At 43.2% G+C, this 11,621-nt stretch overlaps 1 protein-coding gene across 1 annotated transcript in view; it reads right to left on the reverse strand.

The window, feature by feature from the left end:
* Positions 1–11,509, reverse strand: part of PAN3 (poly(A) specific ribonuclease subunit PAN3) — a 36,173-nt gene extending 24,664 nt beyond the window's left edge. Inside the window, 7 exon segments of the mRNA XM_061564014.1 lie at positions 3–159; positions 781–854; positions 1,328–1,400; positions 2,244–2,371; positions 6,438–6,507; positions 6,509–6,977; positions 11,442–11,509. Of these exon segments, the coding sequence (XP_061419998.1) occupies positions 3–159; positions 781–854; positions 1,328–1,400; positions 2,244–2,371; positions 6,438–6,507; positions 6,509–6,760 (754 nt within the window). The 5' untranslated portion in view covers positions 6,761–6,977; positions 11,442–11,509.
* Between the last annotated feature and the right edge of the window lie 112 nt (positions 11,510–11,621).

Here is an 11,621-nt window from a genome sequence, read left to right on the forward strand (position 1 = left end):
ACCCGGAGCAAGGGATGAAGGGCTTGTCATGGCATGGGTCAGGGTGATTGCAGGAGAGAATGGTCCTGCAATGGGCGATTGGGCCACTCCGCTGCTCATTCTTGGACTTGCGCCCAATCCAGCCTTAGGGATAAACTCAGAGGCTGTTGGGTTTGGCGTCTGTGGAATAAGTGTAGAAAATATCAGCAAACATTTACAAAGGCAAAACTTTTTTATTACATACAAACTAAAAAGAGGTGCATGCATGAAATGAATAATTTCAGTAATATTACACAATCAACAAAACAACAGACTGAATCGTTTTAGTCTTTTAAAGAACACCATGGCCATGTAATTACTTATGTGCTTTTCTGTGCATTTCAAAGTGTGCTTTGCACATTCAAAGAAAATAATTAGAATTTAAAAAACTCTAAAGTCAAGCTAATCTAAAAAGGTCAACCCGATGCAGTGTTTATGCCACGACAGGCAACAGACCTCTATGCCTTTTGAGAGAGGTGGAATAGAAAGGTTATGGAACACATTGTGTAATTGGAAATAAAGTCAGAAAATGTATTCTAGATTTGAAGTTTTCGTGACTGCAAGGATTCACACTCTTTGTTTTTTTCGGCAAAGTCACGTAGGTACAAATTTATTTAATTTTTTTTATCTACGTAGCTTTCCTGAAAAAAAAAACAAAGAGTCAGAAAATTACTTTCCTCCAAGTGAAAATGTATTACAGTTACAGCAATGCAAAACATGAAGCTTATTCTTCAAAACACAGTCAATAAGAGTCCTAAGCACCTTTCTCCGCTGCGCAGATAGGTTGAGATTTGAGAAGTCACTAAAAAGGGATGAATTTGGAGAGTTTATGGAATCTGTTGAGAAAAATGAAAAAGGACACCGTAAAATGTATCATACATTGTTATGCGTGCATGAGGCACTTACAATTGTGTAACCCTCGCAATTTGATGCAGTCACAATTCTGAGTCGCACATTAATTCAAGAATCAATGGGTTTTGTCCCACTGAGATACGCTAAATAATTAGTTACCGCAGTGTTCAAATAAACCAATAACATACAACATACACAAACCTAAAATAAGCTATTTTTACACGCACTGATCAATGCATGTTATTGCATCGTTAAATATTGACGATAAATACACAAGTTAGGTTCTGGTTAACATATATAAGGGCACCATCATTTGCGACCACAAAATAGCATTTATTAACTGATGCGCGAGCGCAAGTAGACGTAACACATGCAGCCCACATTTGACGAATTCATTAAAGTGTGAATTAAGCACTGGTAAATATTGATGTTGTGGTGGGGGAAACTGGTGCAGTACCTTGCCCTGAAGGCGAGTAGAGTTTGGCACTGTCTCCAGTGAGGCTGGGAGAACTACTGCTGTTTGTCATTCGCTGCAGACGAAACAATGAAATCAAATTTCTTGGCACACAGGAGCTGGTAGAGCCTCTATTTTAAAACATAGCAAGGGAGGCACGCACCAAGCAGTGGCCATCCTCAATTTGTACATTTGTATTCACAATCATGAAGTGTGGGTACTCCCATCGCTTCCAAGAAGTCTGGCGAGTGTGGAAAAGAAGGCCAAATACCCTCTAAACAAGACCCTAGATCTCCCTCTCCGAGAGGCCCTTCCACCAGCGGTGGCATGAGCGAAGAATTGCAGGGCTGCAGCTTTTCCTTTACCTCTTAAAATGAAGTTATTTTCACTTATAATGAAGCTATTTTCACTTAACAAGTATAGAACAATTACAGTACAAGCATGGTGGGAAATAAGAATACAAGTTGGTCGATGGTTTTTATCCAATTATACTTCATGCAAACAATAACAGACACCCACTGTCATGATGAATGCTCAAGTCCAAAATAAACCTCTGCTTTCTTTTCCACCAGTTAGAAGCACGACAAAACTGCAGATTCAAGTTTATCAAAGAATAAAGTGCACATTTGCATTTAAGTCAGTTTAACCGAAAATATTTTGCATTGACACACATATCCTTGCCAGAACATGAATGTTTCACAGTCATAATAGAGCAAAGGCACTCAGAAATGTGCCTATTAATACAAAGGTAAACAAATAAACATTGGGTTGCAAAAACAAACTTTCATCGAAAAGCCAGAAAAAAAATGTTCCAATAAAAATCACAGCATTCACAAAATGTCAGTGCTGAAAAGGACTGTAATGTCTATCAGCAGAGGTTCGATGTTGTCGAGATGCAATAGAAAGAGAAGAGAGATACCGCCATGACGGGGAATTTGGCGTCTCCGGTCCCTCCTCCGCCAAAACCATTCACGCCAATAAAACTGCTGCTGAAGAAGGAATTGGGAAGATTCCCATCTGGTACTCCTCCACCTTCCAGTAATGGGACTAAAACACACACACACACACAGCAAGGCCAACACAGGACCTTCACGTCAGTTAAATGCACATAAAGCCATTGCTTGCCACTAATTCTCAACATTTAGACTATTACCACTTTTACAAATACCATTCAGACATGTGTAGCCCTTTGTAAATCCTGTCAGGGTTGTGGGTTTTATTTCACCATACTGCACCAAGATGGTCAGCGTAGTTTGAGGAAGGTAGGGATCATAGTCATAGAGCATAGACATTTAGTCGATGTATAGATGTTGCTGCACCGTGCTTTGCTGCCCACCATGTCAGCCCTGCAGCAGCACCCATGACAACCTGTTTGTGCGTGATGTTCACCCATCCAAAGCTCTATCAGACTTCACTCCGTGATCTGGCAAGGTCATGCAAATTCTGGGTGATTTGGTCATAAATATAAAAATGCATATTTAAAATAATTTGCATTCCAACACCATATGCCAATCTATAAATATACCACAAGTAAACACACACTTTAAACATCTTGACGTACTTTCATTTACGAGAGAAAAGTAAAAATATATGCAAATGCAAGATATAAAAAAAGAGCCCTGTGATATTTAGTGTAAAAAATTATGTAAGTATTTACGCAAATGTAGCATAATAATTCCAATCTCATCAATATTAAATCTCATGTTTGCTGCACAATTTTCTAAAAGTTCACACATCTTGCAAATATTATATCCAATAATGGTGATACCAACATGCAAATACAAATACACGACAGCTGATTGAAGCAAAAGCAAATGATTGACAATATCCGCAAAAATGTTCACACGTATCCTCAAAATAGTGGACGGATATGCAATGTCCCGCATACAGCAAGGTTTCCGGACACAATGTTCCGAAAAAAATGTGAACATTTAAAAATCTCACTCTACAACCTCTAAAATGAAATATCACACAAAGTAATGCCGACTTGTCGTTAGCTGCATCTCAATGCGACGCAGGAACGTGACGCACAAGTCAGTCCCCGCTTGCTACTGTAAAGTAACTCATGGAGAACTGGATTGTGCATTCCTGAATTTACCTCCAATTTTCAGTATATATTTTTTTCACCTTTGTTTTATATTTCCTTTATAAAAATGGTGTTTGCAAAGAAAATATATATACTGAGGCACCCCATCCATGAATTAGCCCAGCATTTTTAGGTCAGTGTATTGTAGTCATTAATGAACACATTGTGATGTGATAGTATGGTTACGCCTATTATCCGAAGCAACCCAGGATGGGTGGCCACTATGAACAGCAGGGTTGTAAGTCCACTCCAAGGCTACACGAGTCGCAGAGTGGAAGAAGATGTATCGATATACTTTCACGTCTATGCTGCTGCATCTATGCTACCTGCCTTCACTGAGCCACGATGATCAGCGTGAAGTATAGTGAAACAACAGCGGTGCCACGCGTGACACGATGGTTGGGAGGCCATCAACCAGCAATAGGTTGGCAAAAAAAAATCTGCGTATGTCGTGTGATGCGTGACAATAGCAAGATATTGACGCCAACTCTTGATTTTTGCGTGGCAAGTGGAGATTGTGAAGCGTTATGTACTTAGTAATTGGTGGTAAAGGGGAAAAAAAAGCATTAAAAATAATTTAATTATTTACAGAAGGGGGGGGGGGTGAGATGTTTATGACGTCCTTCCTTTCTCAGTTCACGAAACACATGGGACTGCATTGGCAACACGCACACAGAAATCGTTTTACGAGTGCTGTCGTTAAACAATGGCTTGCAAATGAAAACATGCCAAACTAACGATACTGCATTGTAACTTGGGTTAGATCTCGTAAAATTAAATGTGTCGTTAAACCCGCCACCACCCGACACAGCCAATAAGTAAGGTTTGTCATGTAAACATTACATGCCAGTTCTCTACTAGTTCAGCACCCTCAGGTAAACCCTCAACATTTACAATTCGAGTTCGACGTTTCGCCAGTAATCAGAACTAGCATCATCAAGCGACAGCAGAGTTGTGGGGCAATCCTCATGTTTCGGTCTTAAATACCTCTATTATGGAGTTCAAAAAAACCGTATGGATATTGACCGTGAAAGCCTACGTGTTACCCTGAATAACACAGCATACAGTGCAAGCTATACGTCGTGAAAGTCAATGTTCGAAACTTAAGTTCATGACCGACATATGTTAGTCACGAGTGTGTTATCAGTGATCATGGTGGCAACGTTGTTTCCGTTTCTGCTTGTACCATATGTGCACTGCTGACAATGCCATGTGAACTGGAATGGGTTGGCATGAAGTGTAGTCCCCCAAAACAATGGAAAGAAATTCCGCACTATCACTCTTACTGCTTTATAAACAATCGTGGTGGTCAGACGGACAGATTGGAACCCACCGAATGAACGTGCAACTTAAACCGATGGCTCAGGACCGCCATAGCAGCAACTTTTAAGTGCTCAGTGTACACAATTCCAGCTACGAAACTGGATCAGAAACGTGGACACTGGCAAAGGAAATGAAACAAAAGCTGCAAAAAAGTGTACAAAGAAGCACAGCGAGATGCATTCTTGGAATTGGAGATACACACACAAAGGAAAATAAACACGCACGGATGAAGGTAACAAATACAAATCAGAAACGTCTTATTGGAATAAAAGTAAATGGACGTAAGCGAGAGACACGGGTGGCTAGAGGTGATGGATGGATGGATGGCCGGATGAGGGAGCCAGATTTAAACACGGAATGCGGCCAAGGGAGAGAACACGTTCAGGTGGACAACAAAGACCAGTTTGTGTGAAGTGCCGACGGATTGTAGCTGCGTGTTACCCGGAGGAATGGGTTTCATCAAGCAGTGGATATGCAATGGTTGTTGATGATAAAAGCGATTCCCACATAGACAGACTAGGCTGTCCAATGACGTGGTATTTTCACCAAGGCCTCGGGACCACCGATAAATGTTTGTCGGAAAGGTTAACACTAGTTGTTTTATTATTTAATACGCACATTTGGGAGATTTTAACTGCTACCACAGTACGGCAGTTTTGGAAGAGCACCCTAAAACAATGGTTTCCATATGGGCCCACTAGTCTTGAGTGACAGGAAGGTGGAATTTTCACCACGGGATCCGGATCGCCAACAAAACAGCTTGTACACCACCAAGGGAACACATTTTCGTGATTATATTTGCATTTTAGTTTCCATCCCAGTCTAGTATAGCCGATTGCAATCACAAATAACAGTAGCTGCAACGTGCAGGAATGGTCACTTCCACGTAAATACAAGCTATTTCCTCCAACTGTTCGTCAAGTTACTCGTTTGTGCATGAAGGCTTCGACTTATAGCGCTAATAAACAAACGTAAACAAGTGATAGCATTACATGCGTGCGCCATGCTGGGCAACAGAAGGCCCAGGAGAGGCCCTGCTGCTATATTCAATAACCCTCACCCACAGCCATAACCATTCACCATTACTACCACGACTACCACCACCATTATCAACAACACGACTCTATTACTTCGGATTAAGGTGTGGGAAAGGGGGGGGGGGCAACATCTGCGGGACAATCCACAATGAGGTGCAATTTAAACCGCAACACAAACAAACATTTCACCGAAACAATATTCAATAACAGCACAACGTTGTTTTTTGTAAAATGACAGACACACACAATAACAAGAGACACACACACGCGGAAAACACGCGCGCCCCCCGGCCCCGCCCCCCGCTTCGAAATCCATTGTCCGCACGCGCAGCCCCGCGAGCAATCCGCCGCTCCAATTGGCCTAGGCGGCGTGCGTGCCCCCTGGCGCGCTCCCCTCCCATTGGTTACCGAGCGGCCGTCCGACCAATCGCGTGGAGGCGCCCTCGCCTATCCGCGCTGCGAGATCTAAAGGGGGTCTTCCCGGCGCCATGTTGTGGTGTAGGGGGGCGGGGGTGATGGGGGGGGGAGTGAGGGGCGGGGTGGTGAGGGGGGGGGTGAGGGGGAGGGGGGGCAATGGTGGAGGGGGAAGACGAACGAACGAGAGAGAGAGAGGAGGAGGGGGGCGGACATTACGACGAATCGCCGCTATCCTCCCTCCGTCGCTTACTCTGCAAGAAGTGGCCGCCGCCTTCCATGGGCGCGGCGGCGGTGGCGGCGGCGGTAGCAGCGACAACGGCTCCTGCTGCTGCTGCTGCTTCCTGCTACTGCTGCCTCGGCGGGCTTGACTGCGTCCGGATCGTCATGCACGAATTGGCAGTCGTCGCCGTAGAAGCACGTCCTGTCCTTGGCGTAGTAGCGGCAAGGCTTGGCCGGCAGCAGCAGCTGCTGTGGCTGCTGCGGCTGCTGCTGTTGTTGTTGCTGCTGCTGCTGCGGTGTCGGCGGCGGTGGCTTCGCGGCGGCGGCGCCACCTCCTCCCCCTCCGCCGCTCATGGCAGCGGCACATTGGTCGCGGGGAGGCGGCGGGAGGCGATGGTGGAGCGCATGAGTGGTGGTGTTGATGGTGTTTGGTTGTGGTGTGTGGTGGTGGTGGTGATGATGATGGTGGTGGTGATGATGGTGGTGCTGCTGGCTGCGAGGGAAACTTGCGCGAACTGCCTTGTGGGTAGCGCCCGCGTGCTGCTGCTGCTGCCACTGGGGCTTGAGGCAGCTGTGAGTGGAGGGACAGAGGTTGGGTGAGAGGTTGTGAGCAGCAAACACACAACACATACAACACAAACTCTATGGGTTGTTGGTCTCTGTTTTATTTTTTGTGTGGTGGGTAATCAGTTGATGTTGTTGCTGAGGGTGGCTGCCTGGGTGTGGAAATTCCACGTTCCCATTACAGTGCTGATGACAATTCAACCTGGGTGTTCTTGTGAGTTGAAATATAACACTGTGACAAAAAAAAATCCTGGGTAGTAAGTGTTATTTCCTAATTGCTTATGCCTCAAGAGTACAGAACATGGCTATTATTACCCACAAACTTTGCTTTTGTGACCAGCACTCAAACGCAAAGTGAATCCACTCCATTAATAACGCTGTACTGTATAACAATTGTTTTTGTTCCTGGGTAGTAAGTGTTATTTCCTAATTGCTTATGTCCTCAAAAGTACAGAAAATTGCTATTAATCCCCACAAACTTTGCTTTTGTGACCAGGACATTGATATTTAGAAATGTACCTATTTTCAATGAGAAAACGTGTGCGTTTGTGTCATTCCTTCACATAAAGTCCTGGTCACAAAAGCAAAGTTTGTGGGGAATAATAGCCATTTTCCATACTTTATAGGCATAAGCAATACAAATAAATAACACTACCCAGGGACAAAATTGTGTTACATAGTATAATCATTCGATTATAATGCTGATGTTGTTTAGGTGCTCTAGTGAGGGTGGCTGCCTGCTGGATAAGATGGGTGTGGAAATTCCACATTCCCATGACTGCTGATGAAGGCACAATTATCAGACCTGGTTGTTGTGATTTTCTATAATAATTTGATATTGTTTAGGTGCTGAGGTGAGGATGGCGTCCTGCTGGATTAAGATGGGTGTGGAAATCCCCATGATTGGGCTGATGAGAACAAATAATGTAACACAGTTGACTTGTGTATTGTGAGTTCATAATGGTTTATTATTACATTGTCTCGTGTGTAATGCAGTCTGCTACTGCTGGTAGGGCGTTTGAGCTCTTGACACGTGAGTGGTGGAGGAAAATAATGTAATGTTGGGGGGGGGGGGGGGGGGTGACGGGAAGGTGTAATGCGGAATGAATGGGGTTGTGATTTATTGTGCAATTATTTGTGTTTTAGGTGCTGAGGTAAGGGTGGATTCCTGCTGTCTATGTGCACAGCCCAGTGGTGGAAATTCCACGTTATCATGGCTTGGCTGAGAAGGAGTGGGCACAGCATGACGGAATAATACAGTGTTTGTAATATTTTGTTTCAAATGTATAGGTGAGAATGCCTTCTTGCTCATTGTGTTCAGTACTATACATTTAATACATTTAATAGGACAATCAATGCTAATCTTCTTGGTTCTAAAATATTTTATTATGTTTTCATTTTATTATTTCCCTTCTACGTGACTTTACCGAAAGAACCAAGAAGATGAATCCCTGCAGTCACGAAAGCTTTAAATCTAAATAAAAATCAATGCTAACTTTTCACAATAATAACTTTTTAGGTATCATTGTTTTTGTGATAATTAAGATGTTGTGTAAACACATGATAGCCCATTGTTATTTATTTTTATATCTGAGGGTGGCACTGGCAATGACACTTTCAACACATTCCACACATTCCACACATTTTGATAACACTTATGCATTATTCAGGTCAAACGGTGAAAGCGTATCCCTGCCTAATGAGGTGGAGATCTGCTTGCAGTAATGATTGGTGGAAATTCCTTTCCTTATGACAAGACAAGTTCATGCATGGAACAGTCTATGCTGACTTGCTACAAAGTGGCACTTGAATACATGATAATTGTTCTGGTGGCATAAAGACCATGGGTAACACTTAAGAGCCTGGTGGGTTTCTTTTTACATTTAATCAGGACGGTGGATTCCCCATTAAATGAATACAACACTTAATTGTGGAAATTTCACATTTCCATGGCATAGGCCAATATCAATTGGATAAACTATATGCTGATGTACCACAATGCATCAGGACTTTTATATAACTTTGTCAATATTTTTTAATGACTAGGCTACAGTCTACATTATAGACTGCCAGTACACTCCAATTAAGAACCAGGCTTCAATCTACATTAATGTTTTTTTAAATTTTCATTACACTTTTATTCACTTTATTTTTTATTATTTTTCTATCTACGTGACTTTGCCGAAAGAACCAAATAATATGAATTCCTGCAGTCAGAAAAGTTTTAAGTCAACATTTAACTGCCTCCACCAGGAGGGTTTCCACATAACCATAAGATCTTTTAACAAACTCCGAGACAAGAAAGCTCATCTGATGGAGTCACTCACATTTCTGAAGAGATGCCGTGACTCTAAGCTAATATCGATCTCATTTACACGGATTTCTGCTGCTGTCACATCTTCCAATGCCGAATTTTGTTCAGGGCTGGCTTGGCCCTGATCTCAGAAAGAAACTAGACTGCTCAGTACTGAACTAAATCATGTGGACATTACACACACTTAACATTGACGAAAAAAATGTCTACATCTCATTGGGAACATGTAGATAACATGACTGCTTCATCAGCCACTACAATGTCAGCTAAATGTAAAGATAACCTGATTTCCAAGTTCAACCTCCTTTCCAAGAAGAAACCAGATCCACACATTAAAAAGTTAGATGTTGACAAGGTTATTAATCTGAATAATAGCCCAGTTTCCGATGGTCAAAGTCGGTTTTGGCTAAAGGGTTGAACTTCGCAGTCACCCCCAAACACATACCAGTGGATGACATTGTTGCCCAGGTCGATGTAGCTCTTAAGGGTTTGGGACACATCGCTGCAGACGAGACAAGATCTGAAATCGCTGCAACACTCAAAAGCACTAAGATACCAGCCAGCAACATCAGTAAGGAGGAGCGTTTTGTGTTTTCTCAATTTAAAAAGAGGGATGATATCGCCATCCTCTCAGCCAACAAGGGCAATGCCACGGTCATCATGGACAAAACCACATACAATAAAATGCAGCACTTAATGATGGTAGCTAGACAAAAATCTAAATAGATCCTACTAACAGCCTCGTTACAAAAACGAACAGTATAATCACTGATTCAGCTTCATTAATTGAACAGACCAAACGGTTTTCCTTAAAACCTTCTGCTGCTAGACCACTCAGATTATATGGCTTACCAAAAGTCCATAAAGAGGGTACACCCCTTCGTCCCATCGTCTTCACCATTGGCTCACCCACCTACAAACTGGCCCGATATGTCTGAGACCATGCAGCCATTCGCTGGTAAGACCACTTCTTCTGTACTTAACTTAGCTCACCTGGTATCTCACTCTCCCCAGGTGATTAGCTCGTTAGTTTCGATGTAGTTTCTTTGTTCACCCAAGTACCTGTGCCTGATACCATTGCAATCATTCAAGATTTGGTCCAACAAGGATTGAATGCTGATGTACCAGCCCTGGGTGAGACACTGCCTCACCAATACAAAAAACTGAAGGCACCCCAATGAGTTCTCTATTATCTTCGGTTGTCAATATTTTCATGGAAAAATTTGAGACGGACACCATCCACGTTTGACATCTGGCTACATGGCCGACCGTCTCTGAACCAATTCCTCAATCACATCAATTCTATACACCCAGCCATCAAATTCACCTTGGAGGTGGAAGAGGATGGCATGCTACCTTTCTTGGATGTCCTAATCAAAAAGAGACCAGATGGCTCAATGAGCCATTCTGTCTACAGGAAAGTAACCCATACTGACGCCTACCTAAAACCTGATTCCCACCACCATCCATCCCAGAAGAATTCCGTCATCAAAACGCTACACCATAGAGCTCAATGTATCTCCGACCATGAACACCTAACCAGTGAAATCAAACACATTCACCAAGCTCTCAAGGAGAATGGATATTCTGACTACACAATCTGCCGTCACCCCAACCGTGAGGAAGGAGCCATCTGAGGATCCAATCAAAACCATCACCTTGCCATACATAGCAGAGGTAACCAAAAATATTTCCAAAATCATGAACAAACACAAGATCCAGGTCCGATTTAACACAGTACATAAATTCGTGATCTGATCCCATATGTGAAGGACAAGATTCCTGACATGCAATATCCCAGCGTCTACAAACTAAGCAGTATCTGCGGCAGCAGTTACATTGGGGGAACTAAGCGACATGTCTCGGACCGTTTTTCGTTAGCATAAGTCAGATTTGAAACACGGTAGGACCAATACTTCTGCCGTGGCTGATCATTATTTTAATGCGGCTGGCTCACACGAAATTGATTTCTCTAAGACGATGGTACTTTGCAAGCCCATTGGCTATCAAAACGATTCGTTCATGAAGCCATCCATATGTACAGACACAGACACAATTTCAACCGAGAGGATGGTTATAAACTCAGCAATCATTGGATAGGTGTCATCAACCACTTTTGGTCGTGACTTGATTTGTGTCGTTTTCTTGTTGTCTTACCCCAGGGCACACGTGCCCCGCCAACTTCGTTCTGACACGGAGACGCTTTGTGGCACTGCATGTTCCGTGTTTCACATTGGTGCTCTCTGACCCCAGGGCACATATGCCCCGCCCACTTCGTGGCGCCCGCAGGAGTTTTTGCTCTTGTGCCACGCCCATTTTTGAAACCTCTATAAACGG

This window comes from Lethenteron reissneri, chromosome 32, assembly GCF_015708825.2.
Source record: "Lethenteron reissneri isolate LAM-NWPU_2019-01 chromosome 32, ASM1570882v1, whole genome shotgun sequence".
Classification (NCBI taxonomy): Eukaryota; Metazoa; Chordata; class Hyperoartia; order Petromyzontiformes; family Petromyzontidae; genus Lethenteron; species Lethenteron reissneri.